The 25,405-nt window shown below is 49.1% G+C and overlaps 9 protein-coding genes across 9 annotated transcripts; 5 read left to right on the top strand and 4 right to left on the bottom strand.

The window, feature by feature from the left end:
- The first annotated feature begins 62 nt into the window (after positions 1–62).
- On the top strand, positions 63–5,208 carry GGS22DRAFT_174269 (uncharacterized protein). Its single transcript, XM_047963054.1, has 3 exons — positions 63–1,179; positions 1,236–3,755; positions 3,809–5,208. The coding sequence occupies exons 1-3, from the start codon at positions 428–430 to the stop codon at positions 4,941–4,943; spliced, it is 4,407 nt and encodes a 1,468-aa protein (XP_047814644.1). The 5' UTR covers positions 63–427; the 3' UTR covers positions 4,944–5,208.
- On the top strand, positions 5,209–6,727 carry GGS22DRAFT_174268 (NAD(P)-binding protein). The gene has a single exon (XM_047963053.1). The coding sequence runs from the start codon at positions 5,712–5,714 to the stop codon at positions 6,630–6,632; it is 921 nt and encodes a 306-aa protein (XP_047814643.1). The 5' UTR covers positions 5,209–5,711; the 3' UTR covers positions 6,633–6,727.
- A 1,891-nt stretch (positions 6,728–8,618) lies between these two features.
- GGS22DRAFT_192945 (uncharacterized protein) lies at positions 8,619–9,024 on the top strand (the record flags this gene model as incomplete). Its single annotated transcript, XM_047965334.1, has 2 exons — positions 8,619–8,780; positions 8,908–9,024. The coding sequence occupies 2 exons, from the start codon at positions 8,619–8,621 to the stop codon at positions 9,022–9,024; spliced, it is 279 nt and encodes a 92-aa protein (XP_047814642.1).
- A 393-nt stretch (positions 9,025–9,417) lies between these two features.
- Positions 9,418–11,985, bottom strand: GGS22DRAFT_174263 (general substrate transporter). The gene is made up of 4 exons (XM_047963052.1): positions 11,391–11,985; positions 10,947–11,305; positions 9,945–10,873; positions 9,418–9,872 (listed from the first exon to the last, which is right to left on the bottom strand). The coding sequence occupies exons 1-4, from the start codon at positions 11,472–11,474 to the stop codon at positions 9,559–9,561; spliced, it is 1,686 nt and encodes a 561-aa protein (XP_047814641.1). The 5' UTR covers positions 11,475–11,985; the 3' UTR covers positions 9,418–9,558.
- A 612-nt stretch (positions 11,986–12,597) lies between these two features.
- Positions 12,598–14,216, bottom strand: GGS22DRAFT_174260 (carbohydrate esterase family 4 protein). The gene has a single exon (XM_047963051.1). It carries the CDS (start codon positions 13,686–13,688, stop codon positions 12,948–12,950), a length of 741 nt encoding a protein of 246 aa, XP_047814640.1. The 5' UTR covers positions 13,689–14,216; the 3' UTR covers positions 12,598–12,947.
- Positions 14,217–14,906: 690 nt separating this feature from the next.
- Positions 14,907–17,507, bottom strand: GGS22DRAFT_182107 (glycosyltransferase family 2 protein; the record flags this gene model as incomplete). The annotated part of the gene is made up of 4 exons (XM_047963932.1): positions 14,907–15,517; positions 15,580–16,856; positions 16,931–17,430; positions 17,484–17,507. The coding sequence occupies 4 exons, from the start codon at positions 17,505–17,507 to the stop codon at positions 14,907–14,909; spliced, it is 2,412 nt and encodes an 803-aa protein (XP_047814639.1).
- Positions 17,508–19,467: 1,960 nt separating this feature from the next.
- GGS22DRAFT_182106 (nucleotide sugar dehydrogenase) lies at positions 19,468–20,986 on the top strand (the record flags this gene model as incomplete). Its single annotated transcript, XM_047963931.1, has 2 exons — positions 19,468–20,079; positions 20,138–20,986. 2 exons carry the CDS (start codon positions 19,468–19,470, stop codon positions 20,984–20,986), a joined length of 1,461 nt encoding a protein of 486 aa, XP_047814638.1.
- Positions 20,987–21,527: 541 nt separating this feature from the next.
- On the top strand, positions 21,528–23,073 carry GGS22DRAFT_174253 (glycoside hydrolase family 18 protein). The gene has a single exon (XM_047963050.1). The coding sequence runs from the start codon at positions 21,847–21,849 to the stop codon at positions 22,906–22,908; it is 1,062 nt and encodes a 353-aa protein (XP_047814637.1). The 5' UTR covers positions 21,528–21,846; the 3' UTR covers positions 22,909–23,073.
- A 140-nt stretch (positions 23,074–23,213) lies between these two features.
- GGS22DRAFT_174252 (uncharacterized protein) lies at positions 23,214–24,286 on the bottom strand. Its single transcript, XM_047963049.1, has 2 exons — positions 23,489–24,286; positions 23,214–23,392 (listed from the first exon to the last, which is right to left on the bottom strand). The coding sequence occupies exon 1, from the start codon at positions 24,145–24,147 to the stop codon at positions 23,794–23,796; it is 354 nt and encodes a 117-aa protein (XP_047814636.1). The 5' UTR covers positions 24,148–24,286; the 3' UTR covers positions 23,214–23,392; positions 23,489–23,793.
- Between the last annotated feature and the right edge of the window lie 1,119 nt (positions 24,287–25,405).

Here is a 25,405-nt window from a genome sequence, read left to right as displayed (position 1 = left end):
CCCTGTATCCCCCTAAAATTGGTCTGTGCAATTTGATCAATATGTACATCAATATGTACACACTCAAAAACCCCCCCAGTTAACGTAAATCAGGACCTCGGACCTTCCTTTTAGTGGCCAGTTAGCCAGTGTAAGGAAAGTGGCAGGGTACAGGGTTTAGGTACACAGATACCTATTTTTTTCTTGACCAAATTATGCCAAGCCACTCCTTATCCTAATCCTATTCGGTTTCCATTTCAAGTTCCATTTGATTTCTAGAGCAGAGCAGCTTCGTCATCTACAACACAACCACAACACTTTCTCATTCTTTCTTGACATAATCATCAAGGAGCTTTGCTCGGTCCTTTGGGGCCTCCTTATCCAGTCTCTACTACTCTTAGCAAGTTCCTTTGTTGATTCGAATAAGAATATTCTCCTTTTTCTCACCATGTATTCTAATTCCAATTCGTTCATGGGCGGCAACAACTTGCGGCCAGGTCAGCAGCAGTATGGCAACACATACGGCATGGGAGCTGGTGGTCCAGGGCAACAGTCTCAACAACCACCGGGACAGCAGCCAAGTCCATTCGCACCGCAACCGACCGGCTACGGGCAGGCTCCCCTAACTCAGCAGTATACCGGCTATCCTGGCTCCCAAACCCCTCAAGGCTTACAGCCGCAACTTACAGGAATGCCTCAACAATCCGCCCTTGTTGTGAATCTTCAAACACCTCAGTTGACGGGGTACGCAGGTCAGGCTGCTGCTCAGCAGGGGTTCCAACCAAGCGTTCCGCCGGTGCCACAGATTCCTTCGCAATTCCAAAGCCAATTTAACCAGCAGCAACAGCAGCAAGCCCAGCCGAACTCGTTTTCCTTACCTACCACCCAAGTTCCCCCCCAAGCGCAAGCGCCTACACTCGCACCAGCGATAAATCCCCAGCCAACGGGATTCAGCGCCATGGCTGCTTCCTTCAAGACCGGCGGCGCGTCCGATTCCCAGCCTAAGGGCCGAAGAGCCCCGAAGACTACAAACAAAATCCCGAACATCCGATTGTCGTTTATAACTGCTCAGGATCAAGCCAAGTTCGAGACCTTATTCACGTCAGCCGTGGGTGACGGCCAAAATACCATGTCCGGGGAGAAGGCTCGGGACTTGTTATTGAGGTCAAGATTAGATGGAGATTCTCTATCGCATATCTGGTACAGTATCTTGCCATCCCGTCCATAGATGACTATCTAATCTTACCTTGAAATAGGACGCTCGCAGATACTACTCGATCAGGCGAGCTTCACTTTCCGGAGTTTGCGTTAGCTATGTACCTCTGCAACTTGAAGCTCGTAGGCAAAACTCTCCCAGGGAACTTGCCAGAAAATATCAAGAACGAAGTATCGAGCATGGTCGATATTATCAACTTCAGCATCGCAGACGATGCGGCTAGTTCGGGGGCTGCAGCAAATGCTCCCGACTTCACTAGACAAAACACTTCTACTCCGCCGACAATACAACATCCTCAGCCCATACCATCGAACTCACAGTTACTACAAGCCCAGGTAACTGGCTTTCCAAGTCAACCCACAGGATTCCCAGGCCAGGCAATGCAACCTCAGCCAACTGGATTCCTCGGAGGGTTAAACAACCCACAGCCCACAGGATACAACGGACCTAGACCACCTATGCCACCGATGCCTACGGGCTTCCCTGGTGGCTTGTCTCCCGCGGGTATAGCTCCTCTAAATGCGCAGCCCACTGGGCAGCCCGGACAATGGGGCCTGGTCAATGCTCCGGCATCTGGTCTTCCTAATATCGACGCATTGCAAGCCCGAATGATGCCGCAAGCGGGTCGTGAACAGCAGAATTATACCACCGCAGGCTTATCTGGTAACGCTGTGATTCCTTGGGCTATTACTAAGGACGAGAAAACTCGTTACGATCAATTATTCCGCGCGTGGGATGGTCTAGGTAAGGGTTTCATTGGAGGTGACCAAGCGATTGAAATATTCGGCCAGAGCGGTCTCGAGAAGACCGATCTTGAGCGCATTTGGACCCTTGCAGATAACGGAAACAAGGGCAAGCTTAACCTCGACGAGTTTGCTGTTGCTATGCATTTGATATACAGAAAACTTAACGGTTATCCCGTGCCTAATGTCTTGCCTCCCGAGCTTGTGCCACCTTCTACGCGCAATTTCACAGAGTCACTTGGCACCATTAAGTCTTTATTGAACAAGGAGTCTGACTTCCGCAAGACATCGGGAGCAGCCTTGCTCCCTCAGAAGACAGGAGTCAGCTACCTAAAGAGTCATTCATTCAAGGGAACCGCTGGTGGATTCGGTGGTGGGCGAAAGGACGCGACTGTATTCAAGAATAACGATGATGATGTTGGATATAGATCAAGCGCGCGGCGTAGGATCGGCAACTCCTCACCCCGACCCGAGTCACCTTCGTCTGTGGCATCTAACGAGGAGTTGTCCATCGATCAATTAAAGAAGAAGATTCGAGAGAAACAAGTTCTCCTAGATGCTATGGACTTCAAGGATGAGGCAGCTGCTGAAGAGGATGATATCCTCGATAGGCGTGATCGACGTGAGGCCGAGGAATTGTATCGTCGCATTCGACGGATCCAGGAGGATATTGACAACCATCCCGATGCGGCCTTGGCGAGCGGCGATTCCGAAGCTGAAAGGAGAGCATTGAAGCGCCAACTACAGAATCTCACTGACAAGATCCCAGAACTGGCTTCCCAGGTTCGGAAGACGGAGAAAGCTATTGCTGATGCAAAGCTTGAGCTTTTCCGACTTAGAGACGCGAAGGCTCATCCCGGAAGTGCCTCTAATATCATTGGTACTGGGCCAGGTGGATCAATAACCGAGTCGGACCGTCTTAAGGCCAGGGCCAAGGCTATGATGCAGCAGAGGACTGCTGCACTTACTGGTAAGAAGGTGGATGTCGGTGGCGACGACGGTGATGCGCAGAAGAGGTTAGAAGAAGAGAACCTCAAGGTCAGAACGGAGAAAGAGAACAATGAGCGCATGGTCCGGGATGTCGAGGATAGCGTACGCGAATTTTCGCGAGGTATCGAAGATAGTCTTAAAGAAGGCGGTCAAAGTTCAGCCAACGAACACGAGAAACGGAGGTGGGATGATGCTCTCGGAGTCGAAGATGAGGTTCGGGATTTCATCTTTGATTTGCAACGTTCGAGCCGAGCAGCTCGAATTAGAGCCCAAGATCGCAAGGGCGGGCGAGCCCCAACAGCCGAAGCTGTCAAAGCAGAGGCGCCACCAGCCCGGTTTGACAGTCCCGCGTCGGCGACTCGTACTGCCACACCTTCCACCACCCAATCCCCTGCTCCTAGTGGTGGTTCGTATTCGTCATACAAGACTCCAGAAGAAAGAGCCGCGTTTATCAAACAACAGGCAGAACAACGTATGGCCGAGCGACTTGCAGCACTCGGTATTAAGGCACCTTCGAAACCTGGAGAAACTGCCGCTCAGCGAATAGAGCGCGAAAGAGCAGAACGGGCTGCTAAGCTCCGCCAGGCGGAAGAGGAAGATGCGCGACGCGAAGCCGAGCGGCAGGCTAGAATCGCCGAGGAGCAGGGCGTACCTCCCCCTGCGCCTAAGGTGGAAGCCAAGAAACCTCCACCACCGCCTTCGAGGAAAGGGGGTAGAAATGAAGACGCTGCACGGAAAGTTGAAGAGGAAGAGGCTAGTAGAAAAGCTGAGGAAGAACGTCTCGCTAGAGAGCATGAAGAACAACAGCGAGCCACTCAGAAAATGGAGTATGTGCATAGTGCCATTTTAACCTTGTTCATCCATACTAATTTTAAACTAGGGACGAGGCTAGACGACAAGAAGAAGAGGTCTTCAAGGAACGCGACGCTGCTTCCGCCCGTCTCAAGGCTCTAGAAGAGCAGGTACGCCAGGGCAAGCTCAAGAAAGAGGAAGAAAAGAAGAGGAAGAAGGCCGCTGTGGCCGAAGCAAGAGAGAAGGAGGCAAAGTTGGCCGCCCAGCGTGCCGAGATCGAAGCCGCCCGCCAACGGGAACTCGAACTACAGCGACAGCTCGCAGCGATGGAGGAGGAAGAGTCATCGTCAGACGATGATGAAGGCCCACAGCAGATCACCCCTCAAGCATCTACTCCTACGCTTGGTAGTAGTCAGCTCGGCAGCCAGGAGCTGGAACGTAAGGCCACCCCTCCTCCCGCTCCTACTGCGCCTGTGATGTCGCCCCCTTCAGTCGTCACTAGCCCGCCATCCGAATCCGAGAGCCGCAATCCTTACCGCCGGATGCTATCGCAATCCTCGGAGTCTCCAGCAGCGGTCCCCGCCGTGGCGCCTGCTGCTCCCGCCCCCGCTCCTCCTCCACCACCACCCCCATCTCAACCTGAAGTTTCCACCAATAACCCGTTCTTCCGCATAACCCAAGAGGCTAAGGTGCCAGCACCATCTCGGAAGAGACCTGACACGGATGACGAATGGGGTTCTGGAAGTGAAGAAGATGACGAAGACTCGGATGACGAGCGCCCCGCTGCTGGCGCCGCCCAGTTAGCATCGCTCCTGTTCGGTTCCATGGGACCTCCTCGACCACTATCCGCTACGGGCGATAAGTCCGCCGGTGCTTCGCCGGCTGTAGCCTCGCCACCGTTTAGCCCACCTCCTATTACGGAAGCTGCACCCCCTCCACCACCTCCACCAATGCCCGAGGCAAGCCTTGGAGCACCACCACCGCCTCCCCCCATGCCTGATTTCGGGGCTCCCGCGGCAGCTCCGCCTCCGCCGCCCCCAATTCCTGGCCTAGCCCCCCCGCCTCCGCCTCCGCCACCAGCCGCAGGTGATTTACCGGGCGCCTCTTCGGGCAGTGGTAGACCTGCGGCATTCTTAAATGAGATCCAGCTGGGCAGATCGTTGAAAAAGACGCAAACGAAGGATAGGAGCGGCGCGGGCGTGGCAGGTAGAGTTTTGGATTAAGGCGATAATAGTGCATATCTTATTGAAAGAGGTTACACGGCTCCGTCGGGGGTCTTGGATGGGTCAGATTGTATGATTGAGTGTTGTCTTACGTGTACGGCGTGTTCCGCTAGTTTCCTGGCTTGGCTTATGGCAAGTAGATTTGCTAGCGGGTTACGTTAGAAACATTGTTTTCCTCATATGACAAGTAATACTATTATTACTTATACTCTTGTATCTAATGTATTTCGTTATTGGGAACGATTGTGTTTGCTCTACTAATGATTTGCTTGTTACTATGTTCGAATATGACCTCGGTAAATGTGACGGACGTCAGTCAACTAGCTTCATCATCGATTCTTCTAACTTGAATCCTGATTCGCCTACGTTCGCCAAGCCAGACATACGGAGTTAAGCAAGTCTGAACAACTTTAATGACCTAACCCCTATTATCTCCTAAAGTCTAAGTAGACTTCACATACTCATCCCTAAGTCTATTACTAATTAGAATTTGAAGATTATCGTCCAGTCAAATCTTGATTGGTTCTTACGCCTATTTACTAGGTAGGTATGTAGTAGTAGGGTGGGAAATGTGAATCTGCCCAGGGTTCTCTAGGATCCAGTGTTCATTTGTCATCATACTTCTCTAGTGTATTCCTTTGACATTTATAAAGGGGCAACACATAGCCCACCCAAAGCCGTCGTAAACGAAGTGCAAAATCTACCTACCTACCTACCTACCTACCTACCTACCTAATAGCGAGATTAAATCATCCCACATTCCCCAAAATGCCTATCCCCCCATCCATCCTCATCCTCGGCGCCGGCGAGCTCGGGACATCCGTCCTCGAAGCCCTCTCCCGGCATCCCAAACACAGCTCCACCAAACTCTCCATCCTCCTCAGAAAATCCACGATCGAAACCCAGGACCCCAGTAAAAGGAAGCAGAACACGTACCTGCGATCCCTAAACGCCTCCCTCGAGCCCGGCGACCTGGCCAGCGACTCCATCGCCGAACTCGCGGCCGTGTTTAAACGCTTCCACACCGTCGTCTCCTGCTCCGGTTTCGGCCTTCCCCCCGGAACGCAGACGAAAATCACACGTGCGGCGCTCGCGGCCGGGGTGGCGAGGTATGTTCCCTGGCAATGGGGCATCGACTACGACGTCGTGGGCCAGGGCAGCGCGCAGGATCTGTTCGACGAGCAGCTAAGCGTTCGGGCTTTGCTTCGAGCGCAGGATGCGGTGGGGTGGAGTATTGTGTCGACGGGACTTTTTATGAGTTTTCTGTTCAAACCGGAATTTGGGGTTGTGGATTTGGAGGGGAGGAAGGTGAGGGCGTTGGGGGGTTGGGAGGGGAGGTTGTCGGTTACGACGGCGGGGGATATTGGGAGGGTTGCGGCGGAGATGTTGTTGGATCCGCGGGAGGGAGAGGAGGGTGTTGTTTATGTGGCCGGGGATACGGTGTCGTATAGTCGGATTAAAGAGCTGGTGAAGGAGAGGTTTGGAGGGGAGTGGGTGGAGGAGGTATGGGATGAGGAGTTTTTGAAAGGGGAGCTGCGGAAGAGGCCGGATGATGGGATGCTTAAGTACACGAACGTGTGGGCGGTGGGGAAGGGCGTCGCGTGGGATATGGGTAGTACGGTTAATAGGAGGCGCGGAATCGAGTTGCAGAACTTGGAGAGCTACTTAAGGGATATGCCGGATCTGTAGATAAGTTGCTATAGGGATTGGTACCTACAATTTAGTAAAGAGAATTCTTATAAAGAGAGCGGCTACTATAGTTTCTTCCAATGAAGGCTTTCGATCACAATCGTCGAAGGTCCTGTTGCCAGCCACAGCGGGAAAATACGGTGTAATATTGGAAGCCACACGGCAAGCCGCATTATAGAGAGCGGATAAGTCAAAGAGGGGGGTATTCGAGTAGGGGGGGTATTCGACACCCCCACTTTTGTGGTGAGACCTCAACCAATGAGAAGTGGATTCACCCAAACGGGCCACTTTATTCGACGTACCTTTTTCTTTTTTTCTTTCAAGAACCTTAAACCAATCAGAAGGCTCAATACTATACGCTATGCCGTATGAAGCTAAAAAAGATAATAGCCAATTAGCTTTAATTATATTATACCAATCGGGAATTGTGGATTTTTAGACCTTTATCGCAATTGGCCCTTGCATCTGACCATTTTCATTTAGCGCAAGCTTTTAGCCAATAGATCGTCATGGAATTATTCGGCCGCGCTTTATTATTTTAGCCCTAAAACACACGCTATTCCCCGCCCAATAGAGCTCGTTGATTGGTTCGCCACTCCCAAAGTATCACGTGACGTTATCGGGACTGCAAAAAACCTTTGTCCGGGTTGACGTACTCGCAAGTCAATTGGTCAGGTCCGAGTCAAAATGTGCTAAACCCAAGAAGATTAGCGGTTACCGAAATAGAGATTGAGGATATTGTGCGCGCTAGACAAGAAGGGGAAAGTGCACTAATCCTAGCTGGGTCTAGTAGTAGGACCTCATTGGTCACTATTAGGAAGCTATACCTAGAATAGTAGTTAAAGCTTCATGAACCAATAATGAAAAGCTGAGAATTTATCTTTCAGTTCCCAATGTACCGCGCTATACCATATATGATTAGGGTCTCACCACAAAAAGTGGGGGTGTCGAATACCCCCCCTACTCGAATACCCCCCTCTTTGACTTAACGAATTCTCACCTACGTACATGGCGTAAATTTTACTGTCGATCCGAGGTACCTAGTAAGTACTTGTAGGTGTCTGGTCTACCAGCCTTCAAAGTCCCGTGGAGAGAAATTCTGTTCAAGGTTGCTACTTGATTCTAGGGACTTAGTCATCGAGCACGCTGGGTTTATTTTTGGCTATTGGGGAGTGTCATGTTTGGCTAAGAGGGTTTTCATGACACAGCTTGGCAATACGGCATATCGACGCACCGTGACTGAGCCGATCTAATATTGCTACTAATACTTATTTCGTTATTATAATAAATACTAGGTAGTAGGTTGATTTTCGTTTCTACCAACTTGTGACTTAAGACAGTGAAATATACGCGTACGTATGTGCCGTAGTCTAGTAAAGTCTTGGCCTTGTCGGGCTATCACGAAGCTTTTCGGTTATTTCTCTAAAAAGCTTGTAATTGGCTTTTCCGATTCGATAGTGCTGTTCGGGTCGAAACAGTTACCTAGGCACCTGCTAGGATAAATATTTTTAATGTTGTTTCTTTTCACTCTCAGACGCGGCATGGGAGTATTGCTCGTGGGGCTTGCGACAAACTGTAGGAGATCCCACGGCTTGGCCCGATCTGAGGCCCTTGGCGACGAAGCTTGGCAGATTTAGCAGTCGCACTTCATTGATAGTCAAGGGTATTCAACTTGCCCCGGACTAGAAGCTTGTATCAACTTGTCAGTGCGTTTGAGAGTTCGTCAAAGATGGGATCTGGGGAACGTACATAATAAGAATGTTGGCATCTCCACGATCTTCGATCTCTCTTCTCTTCTCTTGTTCTGTCAGCCGGCTCTCTTCATCCCAACTTACCTTCTCTTGTATCATTTTTAGTTGTCTTTCCAGAGAAGTGCACAGGTGCACCATATTACTTTCTCCATTATCGTCAGATCTGGTCATTTTTCTTCTCAGTAACATAATAACCAACTCGCCTTTTCGCATATTCCTTCTCCAATAAAACAAAATGAAGGCTACATTCGCTGTCGTACTTGCCACCCTAGCGGCCTTCGCTGCCGCTGCCCCGTTAAACATCAACCTTGGAGCTTATTCGCCTGCCTTGGTGGTCGGTGATGGTGCTATCGGATTCAACGGTGCCGAAGGAGAAGCCGCCAGGAATGGTGCCGCAGTCGCTGAAGGCCAGGCAATAGCATCGAAATAAACACCAGAACGATTACTGGACATTACTGAGCTCCGAAGTAGGTAGGCGATCGCCTAAAGTATAGACATATTCATGAACTAACATCTTACCACAGTTTGATACCCCTGTTATAACTTATAACAGATGGCGTATCATGAATTTGATGATGCGCCAAAACATTCGGGGCTTTAGTATCACCATCGATATCTATAATAAAGTACTTATTGTCTAGGTTGTTAGGTGAAGAACCTAGGCAACTACTGTGGAGTCCGGCGTGATGGAATGGGATATCTTCAATATTAGAGTAACCCGGGCATTGTGATGGGATAATCTGAGATACGATGGCTTGGGAGTCAGGGATGAGAAGCTTGTTACGTAGAAGACACGATGCCAAGTGATGCCGAGAGAAAATAATAGGAAAAAGACGTTTCAGCACCACAATTCCGTCTCGGCTTGTTTCTCATCTTTGTAAATGAACAAGTGAAGAATATTCTAAGTGGATCGTTTCAGCGTTATCAGATTTCAGTTTGAACGCCACAGCGCCCTAGCCACGGTGTCTGTGGTCCGTGCTATATCTGTTCAATTGGTGGGGTGAGATTTAATTGGTTGAAAACCAACGTGGTTGGGGAAGTACAAACAAACTATATTAACCAAGATTTCTATTTCTAGTCTGAGTTTAATACTGTGATAACTAAAATAGGTTACATGCAACTTGGAAGCAGCACAATCCGTTAAGGTATTGCTTATATTTCAAGTGATGAAGAATCTAAGGGGATACATGCTCTTCGCTTTCGGTGTGGATAGCATCATCCGCTTTTGAAGTTGTGGGATGCACAAGGACACCGGTCTCAGGATCAACAACGTGTTCGCCTCTTCTTGCAGCCTTCACAAGGTCTGGCTGCTGTTCCTTGAGTTCCGCAAACTTCTTCTCCGCATCCCAGACCCAGGGAGTGGGCGCAGCGAACAAGAGATCCATCTCTTCGAGTGTCCGCTGGTTACTTTCGGGGTAGAGAGCCCAGACGATTGGGATAGCTAATATGTTGCATGCGCCAAAGATGTGTAGCGTCGTGGAACCGATAGCTATAACGATTTAGTCACCAATAAAAATATGAAAAATATATAAAAAGGGGGAAATGTTTAAGATCAACTTACTGGAAAACATGACGGGGCAAAGCAACGTTAGCCAACCGTTTCCAATAGACCAACCAACGACGCCCCAAGCATTTCCCTTTGCTCGTACTTGAAGAGGGAATATCTCAGCGGGATATAGCCAAGGTACCGTCAACCACGTAGCACCAAAGACGGATGTGAAAATGAAGATGAAAGACGCCGCAGCGGCTCCGTAAGACTGGGCCTTACCAATCTCCCCTCTTGCTGTCGCATCTTGGCCTAGCTTGGAGAAGGCGCCGGCGAGGAACATGGCAATTCCTTGGCCAACTGCGCCCCAATACAGTGTCCACCTACGGCCGATGCGATCCAATGTAAAAACACAGATAAGCGTGGCGAACATGTAGAAGATGTTGTTAAGACCACTAATCCATTGGCTCTTAAACGTATCGAAGCCAGCTATACGGAAGATGGTAGGGGCGAACACAGTAATTCCGGCGATGCCAACCCATTCTTGAATGACTTGAAGCCAGATAACAAGTTGGACACGACGCCCAGTGTGTAGATCTCCTGAGCCGATGCCAAATAGCATATGCAAATACGAATTCTTCTTGGACTCTTTAGACTCAAGCGCAACGATGTTGTTAATGTCGTTCAATTCCAGCTCTGCCCTCTCACGATCTTCTTGGGAAGATCCTCGCAGACGATAAAGGATAAATCGAGCCTCCTCGACACGGCCAACCTTGGCAAGCCATCTCGGCGATTCGGGGAAGAACCATACCGATCCCAGGAGCACAAGAAGGGGAATGATCTGGAACGCAATAGGGAATCGCCACCGGATTTCCGAATTACCGTTGTCGATAAACGACAAACCAAACTCGAGCCAATAAGCGACAACGACGCCAAAAATGTTCAGAGTAAACTCGATGGCTATGAACTGGCCTCTTGAAGTGTGTTCCGCCGTCTCAGTTGCCCTGAAGAGTATTGTGTTAATTTTTATTTTATTTTATTTTTTATTGGGAATATGAGTGACAAAAAAAGACTCACCAGACTGGAACAATGGCGTTAAGTATACCAGTTCCAATTCCGTTAACAGCACGAGCGCAGATCATCCACTTGTGATTCTGGGCTGAGCATTGCAAGGCGGCACCTACAATAGCCCAGGCAGCTCCTAAAGCGATTGTCTTGATTCTGCCAGCTTTGTCGCCAACCCATCCTCCACCTAGACAACCGAATAAGGTGCCTAGATAATAAACCGAGACGATTCCACCCTGAAGCAGACTGTCCGTGATGATGGGTTCTTCTGATACCGGGTCGACGTGACCAAAGCCCATAAGATCGATATAATCCTTGGCGTTGTTTACACCGCCCATCATACCTTGGTCATATCCAAAGAAGAAAATGGACTGTGGCGGATGACGGGTTAGCCTATTGGGGACCCGAAAGGAGATATTTCGCTGTTTCGCGAGAAAAAGCAAAGCCAGTACGTACCAGCGCCGCGATACAATTGATCGCAATGAGTAGCTGGCGTTTCTCTAAGAAGTTGGCTACATTCAAGCCCGGTAGCCTCTCCATCTTGTCTCTCCTTGCTTATAGCAACGTGAGATCGATTTGTCAACACCGCTGAGACATATACATTCATATAAACACATTCGTATATGAGTTTCACTTTTCCCTTCCGTGAAAGAATTTGTCAATGGTGTGAGAGGTTTTCTAAACGCCTCGAAGACAAACGGGAGAGGGGGTGATCTACAAGATATATACCTAATAAAAATTCCTATATGTAGGGGAAAAAAGAAAGTCATCTAACGTAATACCCGTTACGGCTTAGGGTCGCGTCACAACATGACCTTTGCGTCGGAGCCAATGAGCCAATAACTTGGAGGAAACTGATCACAAGTCCCGGTCCTCGCCATGTCTCGTACCCGATATCAGACCGAGGTGGCTAACCCAGCAGCTCTGGGTAGAAAGATGACAAAGAACCAGGAATCTGGGGAGGGCAGGAAGTGCAAGGGGTGGGATTGGGATCCATGGACCAAATACGGTACCGAAGAAATAATTCGAAGTTGTTTCTTCATCTTCTTTTCTTTTACTCTTGAAGCCTAACCCCGCTGCCCCGAATCTCCAAATATGCAAGCATGGTGGTTCCGAACAAAGGCAAGGGGGTGGGATGGGGAAGCCGAAGGGATGCGTCATCTCCTCTCTCTCTCCTCACTCCTCTCCCCATGGAGCCCCCACAAAGCAACATTCCGCTGGGTTGGAAGGGGTAAGATGGGGGATCAGATCACCACGCGAGAAAGAAAACCCACCCCAAGCAGGGATTCTTTCTTGTTAAGCTTCGAGAGCCTCTCCGATCAAGAGCCGGCCAAGCTTTGCTTAGTATTGTTCTAAGCCTCGTCTCATTCGATTTTGGGTTTAAAGACAGCTGATGCTTTAGCTATTATATATTTAGTTAGTAGAACTTTCTTTTCTAGGAAAAACGTGCTACATAACGATAAGACCTCGGCAGACAGGCGATGCTAGTCACTAATTGTATTCTATGCGCTCCAATCAGCACTCGTTGGTTCAGGTTAGCGGCGGAAGTGTACCCAGGTAGCCTGTATTACAAGGGTGTCTCACTTACCGTGACTTACCTGCCGTAGCGGTACCTACCACCTCGCTTATAAGCTTTGGGAACTTGGGAAGATAGGGCGATCTTACCGAATTTTGCGGCTGAAGGAAGGCGCTAACTAAACGTCGTTCGGCCGATGATCGAGCGATATTTAGTTTGACTATCTTGATTTATAGTTCAAATGGTGGTTAATACCAATTCCAACTTAAAACATCATCGTCGTGGATATTCACAAGTACACTGAACACTGAACGACGGGAACGAGCATCGTCTTCGGGTGGGCAAACTTGACCCCATGCCACACTGTCACATACGAGCAAACATTCCTCTCCGGAAGGGGAAATTGAAGTTAAATTGTACCCCAATACACGCTCTAACCCCTAACCATACCTAGGTAGGTAGATAACCCAATCGCTACTATGCGAGACTCCATCCCATCACGCTTCGGGCTGTCTATACCAATAAAAGAAAGCATCATCAAGACACTGCCCCACCGTAACCCCCTTATACCCCCTCACCTCCATCGACTCCAGCACAGCCGGAAGCAGCTTCATCGCAGTCCACTGCCTCGTGTCCTGCATCCTCACGATATACGACCCGTTACCATCGAACCTAATCGCATTATTAAAGATCTCAACCGACTTCTGGATCGTATTCTCCCCATCGTTCTCGTAATCCCGCGTATCGATATCATGCAGAATAATATGATACCCCAGCCCATCCAATTGCTCGCGCACAGCTGGATCGCGCCACACATCGAACGGCGGTCGCATGTACGCGGGGATCAACCCGATCGCGTTCCGGAACGCCATCTCGTTATACACCATCTCCTCCGCGACGCCCTGCGAACTGATCCCGTCTAGCCGTGCGCGCGTGTACGTGTGCGAAGCGAACTGGTGGCCCGTCTCGTGGATCCGGCTCAGCAGCGCCGGCCACCCGGTCTCCTCGTCGTCGATATGCGTGTGTCGCGCCGCGGGCGCCACGCTTGTGTTCGTGCCTGTCATGAAGAACGTGCCCTTGAAATCGTAGTGGTCCAGCAGGTCTAAGATATCCTGCGTGTATTGCGACGGCCCGTCTTCGAATGTCAGCGCGATCTGTCCCGGGTTCCGGCACGTGAAGATCGGGACGCCGTATTCGAGGTCCCCGACGTGGCCGCGCGGGAGGTCGAAGAGGGGCATCCCGCTTGGCGTTGGGATCGCCGGTGCGTGTGCGGATTCAGTTGGGGTTCTAGGTAGGTAGGTTGTTAGTCGTTTCGTGATGTGTTTGCTTGCAGGAGAGATGAAAACTTACGTGCGTTGGTATAAGAGAGCCGTCGCGTTATTTTCTTTGTGTAGCTCACCCGCAAATGATTCCTTAGCAATGTTGACAAGGGCGTACCAACATAGGAGCCCTATGAATAGGTAGAATACGAATGGCAAAAATTGGGAACTGTCCCATTCCGGGGGTTGCCGTTCAACTAGCCGTTCAACTGGCCTTCTAGACCGATGTCTAGTCGTGGAAACAAATATAGCCATTGTAAATTGCTTTAAATTGTGTTGGATTGTTGTGGATATTGGGAGTTTTGAATATGTTGTTTGCTTAATAGGTAGGTAGGTAAGTGAATGAGAGTGATAAAAGACGGCGAGTGCTAATATATGTAGTAGCGTATGAGAGTAGTCTCCGAAGGAAAGCTTCTCTGATGTCGACAGTAAGGTTTTGGATTGCGGGTGGCTTGTGAGTTAACCGCCATGGCTTCAATATTATGTGAACCTTGGAAATATACTCCCACAATTAGAGCTTCCTGAAACCTACAAGCTAGGAATTATCTGACAATAGCTGTGGCTTTTACCTTTGGCCCCTTTACTTGAGTGCCACTGCTCATAAGACATCATCATTAAGAGGATGATATCACATGCCCGATACATAAACACACGACTGAACTAAATAAGATAGTCGCTATCATAGCGATAGTATTTATATTAACATTAATCTTTCCTTAGGCCACTACAACGAGGCATCATATCTACACCCATCAACTAGATATATGGTGTATGGTATATACAATAATAAACTATAATTAGAGCAACGATTGGTACGCTGGAGTATATTCCAACTAACGGCCCTACTAAATGGCCAACCAACGCAAGGAAATATCCAAAAGAAAAGTAAACTTTTTTTAACTTTAGCCTTCATAATCTCTTCATTCTGTGCATCATGAAATCTTACTCTTCTAGCTTCCCGTACGCGCAGCGCCAAAATGTAGTCCAAAGCTTGCAGTCGCAAACATAAGACATTGAGACATAAGAAAAGGAAGGGAAGCGAAAGATGGTGGCTCTAGAAACTAAGCCTGTCGACGAACTTTTCCAACTTTTTGATTAAATTACCACCGTTCATAAATCATTTTTGATGTGATTTCGTTACGTTGCTGCTTTTTCGATGTCGTGAAGGACATGGGGAGGCATGTGAGTGGGTGCGGGACGTGTTAAGTAGTAATTGGCAGTCCTGCTGTCGGTGATAAATGTGCCCGGAACCTGAAGATGGGTAGGTTTAGGCTCCGGTTCCGTGGTCCCGGTAGGAGGAGTAGGCGGCTGTAGATTATAACTAGGGTTTCTGCTCGTAAGCCTGCTCGGATCCGGAGTCGGCACCGTGAACGGCGTTCGGTAAACTGCAGGATCCAGTTGATTCTCTACGTCAGGAACCAGGGTGCCGACGATCTTCTCATCGTTATTAAGCGCGTCCTCGAATCGGTCGAGCTGTGCCTGCCAGTCAGGTTCCTCAGCTTCACCCGTCTCGGTCTCCTCGATAACCTTGCGCGTCTTTCCCCAACCGAAGTTGTCCATGTAAATGCACGCGTAGATGGTCACACAGATGTTGATGAAAGGGCCGCACGTGGTGAAAATGACTAAGCCCATGAGGAACTGGCGCCGCTCATCCCAGCTACGACACAACCAGAACACCATGCTGAAGTAAAAGCAAAGGGGGATGATCATAATAGACGCGAAAATCAAGATGATCCACGCCGGTTGGTCTGTATGATGTATATGTTAGATACCGATACCTAGGTAATACGCTGGGAGGGGAAATACTCACGCATGAATGCGTAGATCATGACACCCAAGCTGGCAATAACGAAGAAGTTAAGGACCCAGGTCAGGCAGTTAGAAAGTGCGACAATTCGTTCCCAAAGGTTGAATCTCCACGATGCTTCGACGAGTAACATTAGATCGTTTCCTGTTGCGCCGAGCGTCCATCGGCGACGCTGACTGAGGAAGACCGAGAGTGTGTGAGGGACATCTGTAAAGGCGTATGCTCTCAAAGCCTGTCGTGTCTTGGCCTTGGGGAACGTCATAAGCATCAAGCACACGTGGTTGCGGTCCTCGGAGGCCGTAGCGCGGATACGCTTGATGATGCCGTCTGTTGGTTTTGGGTGGTAGCCGAATTCTTGGACAAGGATAAAGTCACCACACGTCTCTTCGCAAACACGAAGCGCTTGGCAACATCCGGGTAGACAAGATACTTTCTTGGTACAGAGACTCTGGTGAAGACGCCGTAATCCTTGGGCGATGGTATATTCAGCATTTTGATAGATGGACCAGATGTTCCACTTGCCAGTTGAGAAATCAACGGCAACGTAACCGCAGACACCGACGGTACCGGGATAGTGAGACTCGTCAACGAGATGGCTAATACAGTCTTTCGCAAACACCGTGTCGGCATCCATACCGATGAGCAGTTCGCAGTGCTTGATGTGTGCATCCTTGACAAGGAAGTCGGTCATGGACTTGAAGAATTCGGGGTTAAAGATAACCTTTGGACGTCTGTGGCGTACATTGAAGTTGTGGACGAATGACCGAACAACAATCAAACTGTCTCGCTTGCCTTGGTTTTGCTGCTTGACGATGCAGTAGAATGGTATGCCTTTGTACATTCCTCTCGCAATTTCGACATCCATCGACTGCCCATCCCATGCGACATATGCAGCACGAAGCATCCTCCGCTCGGTCTGATCGGCGAATATGTCCTGTAGAAGATAGTCGGCGGTAGACTTCTCCATACCAGGCCCGCGGACCTTACCATCGCAGATAACCATGATCGCTTGTTTGTGCTGGCTGATGTTGACTTGATTGACGAGTGAGTCAAGCGACCTAGTACACTCCTCGAAGGTTTCGTTGTAACAAGGCATCAATAGAACCAAGTCTTCCGGGGTCTCGGGTATGACCTTCTTCGGCTTGACAACCTTGTTTTTCAAGGTCCATACAATGACATCGAAGATCATGACACAGTTTAGAACAAGTGGCAATGAAATCAGTGGCAGGTAAAGGTAATAGAATCTAGGCCAATACCAAGTCGCAAAGATCAATATGAAACTATTTAGATAGTGTAAGTTTTTTATTTTTTATCTTTTACACGAATGAGATGGAAAAATAAGGGTGTTACTCACTTCAAGGAGAAGATGAAAGCTATCGCCATGTACTTGTGTATCTTGACTTTTCTTTTTCCCTTCCTTATGAGTTCGGGGTCTATAGCCTCAGCGGCTATGGCTGAACTCGTTATGTTGACCGTAAGAGGAGGTAGATTATGAATATCTACTTCTCGCTCACCGTCAGATTCGGACTCAACCTCAGACAGAGCCGTCGAAGGTGTCGTAGGTACCGAAGACGAAAATTGAGACGTCGGTGACCCTAATGCGCTAGGAAGCCGGTCTGCATCCGCACCTTTCTCGAAGAACTGTGGAGATAATCCCATCGCAACATCGGAGCCGATAGCTTCCCCTGGCATAGGGGTAGCAAGCGGCGTGAAGAATATCTCAGACCCTTCATGGTGAGATAACGTTCGAGACGATGGATATACATTAGACGCCTTTGAAGGGTCTGCGGATGACCCTTCTATCGAAGAGCGTTCATGTTGTTCATGTTTGTCAGAGAACGGATTGCTCTCTTTCTATTCGCCGCGGTTAGGTTAGAAGTATTCAACGTCAGGAGTGGTTGACATACTCTGCTCATAGGCTGACCAGGCATGGTCAGGGTGCTTATCGTGACCTGGCAACCGTTGTATACCGACGGGAAACTATGATTAAACAAAAAAACACGAGAACACTAAGGAGAAATAATACGGATCACGCGATCACAAACACCGGGCGCGGTCGAAGAGATCACGACGGGTAGTGAGAGAATAGGTTGGAGGCCGTAGGGAAGAACAGAGGCGCTCGAGAACGAGAGGCTTCAAGCGTTACTAGCTTGGTTTTAATGAATGACTAGAAAGCTTTCTCCTGGGAAGAGAAGAAATGAAGGAAGGCAAGTCATGTTGAGAGGGGGATGAGCTCCTGTGTATCTCTTTGTAGTCACTACTGACGCCTCAGGGGGTATAGCGGCAAGGCCCAGGACGGGAGATCCGAGGATACAAGGCCGTAAGGTCCGAAAAAGTGTGGGCAAAATCTTGGCTCATAGGCCAGAGCTGCCCAACCCAGCTGAATGGTAAACTGGACCCTGATGAACACATCGAAGGATTATCGTAGCTATCAACAAGGTTTACTACTATAGCTACGCCTTAGGCCGGACGTCTTGTCCGGTAACAGGAAATCATTGCGTAGAGAAACGGGGCTGTTAGGTCATTCAAAAGGCCAAGAGGCCTGGGAAAATCCAGGAGTAGCGAGTTCGCGAGGCCCTGCATATGTATCTATGCCGGTGGATTCCAAGGCAAGAGATTGAGTTTTGACTAGACTTCGCTTTAAAGATTCAGACGAACCACTTGGCGGATTCTAGCCTATCCGGACCGTTGAAAATTAAGGGTCCATATAGCCGGGGATGAAAACCCAGAGGACGCGGCGATGCCATGCCAGATCCCCGAGTCAGACAACTGACATCAATCTCCATAATATCACAAGAGGCTATACTTGAAATGAAATATAATAAACGAAACATCGAAACTGGTTCAGACAGAATGAATAATGCTAGTGTCGCCCTAGGTTACCGACGAATCGCATCAGCTCGAAATGATGAGGATGGGAAAAATCGACCCTAGATCACGCCTAGCTTCAGTGGCAAGATAGACATTTACCACGGCGTGGCGGCCTCAAGCTACAACCTGGAACCGAGTAAGAAAGCAAGAGTCCAGCCCCACGAAACCTGCGTATTAGAATCGGCTATGTGGGTAGTCGAATCTCGAAGCTTGGGTAGCTGTCGTGCCAGGATGTAGGAGAGTTCTGCTGCTTTCCCCGCGAACGGGAACGAATAGCTACAAGCTTGTCGGTCAAATTAATATATACGATATGATATCGAAGCTGTCAAGAGCCAATAAGCTGGAAACGTTGACTTGATCGTACGCGGCCTCAGGCCATATGTGAAGGTATGGGAGTCTAGAACGATATAATCATTCGGATTTTTCATCAAACTTACCACCTAGCCAGGTAGCGTGGTTGGTGTGGGCGTAAAGTAATGTTAACGATATAGAGGGAGAAGACTAAAAAATCGATCGCGATGCCATGACTCGTACTAGTTCTCCACTTCTAGCTAGAGCTCGAGTTAACGGTTAGTGGGAATATGCTTCAACATCAACCCGGGACCATATCACGTGCCAGAAAGGGGCGAGACCACAGCTTCGGCCGTATTGGAGAATGTGGTAAACAGTTCGTTGTGTTGAGTCGGTTCCAGATTAGGCGGCTCCTCTAGATCGATCGTCGGTTGTATGTAGTAGTAATGGATAATGGATCAGAGAGACGAATTTTGTACTCGCTCTAGGCTTGAGTCAGTTATGATGCCATTCCCCTCAAGTCTGAATACTTTATATTCCCTGTCTCATCCCTACGAGGTAAGTTTCGTTCTGTTCTTCATCCAGATTGCAAGCCTATTTTGTCGAAAATCGTTCTTTGAACTCTCTTCTTGTTCCGACCCAATTCCCTCTCTCTTGGCGCTTTCCGGCAGACCAACTCTCGAAAGCACTTGTCAAACAATACTCTCTTTTTCTTGTTAAAGACTCAAAATGCATCGACTTGTTGTAGACGATGTTGTGGAGGATATTCGGGGATCCTTTTCGGTCCAAGACCTTTCCCTAGCCATTAAAGCATTAAAGCAGAGCGACAAGCCAAGCCAGGAGACCTCGCCGCCCAGCACCCCCCAGTATAGCACTTTCCAATCCGAGGCAGATGGGCAACAAGCCTTGAAGTCAGCTAGCTCTGATCACATCAGAGAAGATGAAGAGCCTTTAGTGGCAGTGATCGGATGTGGATACGTCGGTACACAGCTTATCGGTAGTTTTTCGACTCAGTATGATGTGCTTGGCTTCGATGTCTCCAAGGAACAACTTCAAAGAGTTCAGGCAGAGCATGGCGGCGAAGAAAGTCGAGCCACCTTTACCCTTGACCCTCGAGACCTCTCCAAGGCCACCCATTTCCTCATCTCAGTGCCAACGCTTCTTAAGGCCGACAAGACAATCGATACTTCCTATGTGAAGAGCGCCTTAATGAACATTCGCACATATGCTCGTGCGGGCTCAACTGTCGTAATCGAAAGTTCAGTCGCCATCGGAATGACGAGACAACTACTTGGTCCTTTGGCTCAAGAAAAGGGCTTTTTCGCCGGCATGTCCCCAGAGGTAAGTCCGAAGAACGAATCAAATCTTGTAATCAGCAGGCTTACTAATCCTTCTAAAGAGAGTCGACCCTGGACGAACGGACCCACCAATGAAGACAATTCCCAAGGTCCTCTCCGGATTAGATGACGTCGTGCCGGGATCTCTCAACGCCATCATTCGTCTCTATTCGCGCGTATTTGACACCATCGTTCCCGTCTCCACTCCGGAGGCGGCCGAGATGACCAAGCTCTATGAGAACTGCCAGAGAATGGTAGCTATCGCGTACGCCAACGAAATGGCAGATGCTTGCATCGATCATGGTATCGACCCTTACGAGGTGTGCAGAGCGGCGGCTACGAAGCCCTTTGGCTACACGCCATTCACGCCCAGTCTTGGTGTCGGAGGACATTGTATTCCGGTCAACCCGTACTACCTCTTGTCCAACAGCCAATTCCCGTTTTTGAAGATGGCTACCGAGACCATGTGGCAACGGCCAGAGAGGATTGGTCAGCGAGCTATAAATGCCCTTTTCCAGGACAAGCCGCAAGACATCGAAAACGATGGCCTTTTCATCAGCAACAACACGACAATTGAGCAGCCATCACAAATTAGCCAATTTAAGGGCGCTCGGCCGCGGGTACTAGTGGTCGGCGTCGGGTTCAAGGCTGGCCAGTCTCACCTTAGCAATTCCCCAGGCTTGAAACTTATCCAGACGCTCGCGGACTCGCGACGCGTGGATGTCATGTTTGCCGATTCGCTAGTTGGACAAAGCGCCATCCCTAACATTCCTCGTCTAGATATGGACGACTGGAACAAGTCAAGTCTCGAAGGATTCGACATGATCATCGTTTCCTTCAAACAGACCGGGATGGACTTCAAGGTCCTCGACGATCTAGAAAACGTTAAAGTCGAGATGTGGTGTCCGTAACGGATGCTATCATCTTTTCTAAATCATTCGATAATGTTCAACTATCCACCTGGGAAGACCCGGCTAATTTAATGAGACGATGACGAGGTGCAAAAGTCAAAAAGTGCAAAGTGCCAAGATGAGATGAAGTTGGTTCGTTGGTGTTTTGTTTTAATGTGTTTAAATTGCGAGGTTTGCGGGATTGCGATTATCAACATGGTTACTTCCTTCTAATTACATATAAATGCATCTAGGCGGGCATGGATTACGGGTCTTTTTCATATAACCGGCTAAAATAGGCACACCCTCTTTAGTATAATATATTTCATATCTGTATCTTTCTTCTCCTTGTAGAATTTTATCTTTGTATTTATTATCTCTTGGATCTATGAATATCAAATGTGAATGAATGAATGTTTCAACGTGTCATGGACATATAGCGAAATCAAATGGGAGTGATTCAAATTTTACACATCTTCGTCGTGAAAAAGCAGCACTACTAAGTGCATACCTACATATATCAACTAGCATGTTCCGTCTTCTGCCGTCCAACTCGATTAAAGCCAAACACGATAATTCTTTCCTAAACGCCGTTCTCGTATCAAAAAAAGGGCCGTGTCATATCAAACTTAGCCTTTCAGAGGGCCCAGAAAATAGAGATTCTAGTCATGAAATGGAGCTAAATAGAAACCGCGGCTTGAGGCATTTGTCATGATTCGGAAAGAGCTCGAGTGCCTGTGTTACCATCTCAAGCCACGCCGAGGTAATGACATTCACGTTAGGGACCTCGACTTCTGTATTTAGCATCGCCAATCTAGTCATTCATCCTATTCTTCACAATACCATGATCCCCTAGTAAATCACATCACATCATCATAACCATGTCCAACCAACCTCCGACCTTCCTCAACACAGTGTACTACCCCAGCTGGCGTGTGTACAAAGGCTTCCCCCCCTCATCCCTGCAACTCGACTGCATCGATCAAATCTTCTATGCCTTCGTGCTACTGAACCCGGACGGAACCCTCAAATACCTCGACGAGTACGCGGACCTAACCAAGCCCGTCGACGGCGAAACCGGTTGTCTCCGCGCCCTTGCCAAGCTTAAGCAGCGCAAGCCCACTCTCAAAACCCTGATCTCCGTTGGCGGCGGCAGCGGCAGCGCCGAGTTCCCCGCCATAGCCGCGGACCCAGCCCTCCGCACCACCTTCGCCAACTCCTGCCGGCAATTTGTCGACCAATTCCAGCTCAACGGCATCGACATAGACTGGGAGCACCCCACAACGCCCGAAGCCGGCACAAACTACATCCAGCTCCTACAAGCTCTACGCTCCGTCCTCCCCTCCCCCCAATACCTCCTCACAACAGCCCTCCCTGTCGGCGAATACTGCCTAAAAAACATCAACATCCCCCTCGCCGCTCAACTCCTCGACACCCTAAACCTAATGGGCTACGACTTCAACGGCCCCTGGACCAACGTCTGCGGCCACCACGCGCAGCTTCTGCGGCAACCGGGCGACGAAAACTCCATACACCCCGGCCTACGCCACAGCTGCCACCGCGGTGCGAGTTTCCTCCTCGCGCGCGGCTTTCCCGCGCAGAAACTCGTGTTGGGGGTTCCCGCGTACGCGCGCTCGTTTACGGGCGCCAGGGGCGTCGGACAGCCGTTTACCGGGGCCGCGGAGCTTGATTACAACGAGTTGCCGCCCGAGTGGATCCGGGACGCGGCTGTGGATGAGAACGTCGCTGCGGCGAGTTATGTCGATAATGCGCCCGGTGGGAAGGGGTTTGTGAGTTTCGATGTACCGAGGACAGTGAGGATGAAGGCGGAGTATGTGAGACAGATGGGGTTGGGTGGGTTGTTTTACTGGACTGGGGTCGGTGATGTTAATGGTCCGGACAGCTTGGTGAGGGCGGGTTATGAGGGTTTGCATCGTGGTTAGGGTGTTGGGAGTCGAGGGATGTTCAGGGTCGTTTGGGTTTTTTCGGTAAATCTGAATGCTGTCGATACGTCCCTAGGTAGGTATAAGAATCAGACTGATATCCTAGGATATTCGTGACCTTCTCGTCGGACAGGGGGTAAAAGGAATACTGTGGCCCATAAGCTGTAGGTATCATCGTTACTTGTATATTGCCTACCTGCGGCGACGAGCTCTCTAGGCTCCCTTATACTTCAGTAAGGTGTAAATCCCTCCATGTTCCTCTTTCCGTCTTTCAATGGTCCCTTTACTTACCTCTTATTTTAGGATAATAGCAGGTTAAGTACCCCCTGATCGGTTACTCACACGGTCGCGTCGACCAGCACTTGTAGTAAACACTTTTATGGTTTAGGAAAACGGATTCGGCGAGTAGATTGTTGTGCCTAACTACCCATCGTCTCGATGTCGCCGGTCGAATACACAGGAAAGGTGAATAAGGAAACAACGTGTCAGTGCAACCCTTTTTTTGTAATTTTCTCGCCCATTTTCCATCCGTGTTCAGCAAAATGTACGCAATCCCTTCTCAGCTCACAATGACCTCAAGAATGCCAATCCACCAGTAACTCCAGTCCAGTCGTGTCCCATGATCATGATCATTATCATCCGCAGTAGGCTGCCAGGAACCGGGCCGCCAAAAATTGGCTTCGCGAACGAGAATTCGAAATTAACTGTTCGGGCGTTTCTTTGTAAACGAATCGTGCTTGGTTTACAGGTAGAAACGAAACGAGAAACGTGCGAAACGACGTTGTTACCTAGGGCAAAGAAGAGTGTTAGCAGAATGGCTCACGATTTAGTTCACCCCAGTTCCATGTTAAAATCGCCATAAGAAATACGAACCAGTCCACTGCTTCAAAGAGTCTTCTTGTTAGGACCCTGCTTGGTGTAAACACCAGGGGACATGGGGTAGAAACGCTGAGGTTCCTTGCCATCCTTCTGCTCCTTGCGGGCCTCCTGTTCCTTGTCTTGAGCGGGGCCTTGAGGGATAACACTTCCATCTCTTGTGCTGATGTAAACGGGAGGAGCCGCTTTGGAAGAGATGGGGACATTAATGGTAGCTGTGGTGAACCATTCTCCGTTGCTGTTGCGAATAGAACCAGTTCTACTGTACGGGATGATGTAAGGACTGTACTCCGAGTCCTCGGCGGTGCTGGGCACGGCAACACCCTTCTCAGCGGAACTCTTGTACTTCTGCGGCTTGGACATTGTGGTAGCGAAGTCCTGATCCGGGTTGTTGATGTAGTCGTGGATCTGAAGCCTTCCGTCAGCAAAAGAAATAGTACAAGATAAAAATGACGATCCAAAGGATCTAAGACATGGGGGAAACACTATAGTTAGTAATCGGTAGTGATACTTGTGATCGTGAAGATATGAATATCAGGAGATAAAAGGATGCGAATTGATGTGGTCGGGTTAGGAGATGGTCGAAAAAATGCATGTTTTCTTCGGCGAGGATAAGGAAAAATGCGTTCTTGCTGGCAAGGGGAGAGAGGAATGATGGAAGGAGCGGCGAAAAGGATTAATGGCATATGCTGGTGCTTGGTGGAAGGATAGAACGTGTGAGAAGCCCCCAAAGGCGAAATCATAGGAAGTCGCGTTGGGGACGCGAAAGGGTAATAAACGAATGCGAAATAGAATTCATGTATCCAGAAAAAAAGAGATGAGCGACGACTAACCTCGGTGCGTTTGTTCTTTTTAAAGAACTTCTTGATCGCGGACCAAAAACGAGGCATTGTGATCGATCGTGATGTGACGATTTGAGAATAAATCGAGCTTCGTAGGGGAAGAAAAAAGGTGTTGGACGTTGGATGAACACGAACTTCACGAGGAGGTTTGTGAAATTGTAGACGTGGGAGTACGAAAATGGTGTTGGGAAGTTTGAGGTTTACATTGGTGCATGATGCCCTGACAATGTCTACGGTAGCTTCTACGATAGGGACTTACTAGGTAGGCGACGAGACTACTATCCGTACTATGTACACACAGTCCAGTGATCCAAGGTCACTTGGTTGTCACGAAGGCAATTGCAAAAATTTTAGAAAAAAAGAGACCTGACCGTTAGAGGAATCGAACTCTCTAAACGAGGACTGGATCCAAAGGCCCAGAACATCCCTATCCAGATTGGATGTTTCCAGAACCGGTTTTATGCCAATACCGACTGAGCCATTCCAATCCCCGCCGCACCAACACGGCCTTTCATTGTTGCTGAACCACCCCCCTAACTCTGTACTTATGTGTACCTACCTAATGGAGGGAGTATGTGATTCGCTAGCCACCGTTTACTTTGACGCTTATTACGTCATGTTTTCCCGGCAATTAGGATACTTTCCTTACAGTTTAACACTGGGCCACTCTATTGGTGTTGCTGTTCCGAAATATTACCATACATTTGATCTGATCTTCTCGAAGACGGATGAGCACGTATCGCAGACCTTTGCAGCAGAAAAATGGGTCAGACAGATAG

The sequence above is a fragment of the Annulohypoxylon maeteangense genome, assembly GCF_022496945.1.
Source record: "Annulohypoxylon maeteangense strain CBS 123835 unplaced genomic scaffold GGS22scaffold_23, whole genome shotgun sequence".
NCBI classification, from domain to species: Eukaryota; Fungi; Ascomycota; class Sordariomycetes; order Xylariales; family Hypoxylaceae; genus Annulohypoxylon; species Annulohypoxylon maeteangense.
This window is presented reverse-complemented; position numbering and strand designations above follow the sequence as displayed.

Bases quoted from the DNA above. Each gene is read 5' to 3' on its own strand.
- GGS22DRAFT_174269 (XM_047963054.1), top strand. From the start codon at position 428: ATGTATTCTAATTCCAATTCGTTCATGGGCGGCAACAACTTGCGGCCA. The intron at 1,180-1,235 runs GTACAGTATCTT...ACCTTGAAATAG, and splicing joins GATTCTCTATCGCATATCTG to GACGCTCGCAGATACTACTC. The intron at 3,756-3,808 runs GTATGTGCATAG...ATTTTAAACTAG, and splicing joins CGAGCCACTCAGAAAATGGA to GGACGAGGCTAGACGACAAG.
- GGS22DRAFT_174268 (XM_047963053.1), top strand. From the start codon at position 5,712: ATGCCTATCCCCCCATCCATCCTCATCCTCGGCGCCGGCGAGCTCGGG.
- GGS22DRAFT_174263 (XM_047963052.1), bottom strand. From the start codon at position 11,474: ATGGAGAGGCTACCGGGCTTGAATGTAGCCAACTTCTTAGAGAAACGC. The intron at 11,306-11,390 runs GTACGTACTGGC...CATCCGCCACAG, and splicing joins TCAATTGTATCGCGGCGCTG to TCCATTTTCTTCTTTGGATA. The intron at 9,873-9,944 runs GTAAGTTGATCT...AAATCGTTATAG, and splicing joins TTGCCCCGTCATGTTTTCCA to CTATCGGTTCCACGACGCTA.
- GGS22DRAFT_174260 (XM_047963051.1), bottom strand. From the start codon at position 13,688: ATGCCCCTCTTCGACCTCCCGCGCGGCCACGTCGGGGACCTCGAATAC.
- GGS22DRAFT_174253 (XM_047963050.1), top strand. From the start codon at position 21,847: ATGTCCAACCAACCTCCGACCTTCCTCAACACAGTGTACTACCCCAGC.
- GGS22DRAFT_174252 (XM_047963049.1), bottom strand. From the start codon at position 24,147: ATGTCCAAGCCGCAGAAGTACAAGAGTTCCGCTGAGAAGGGTGTTGCC.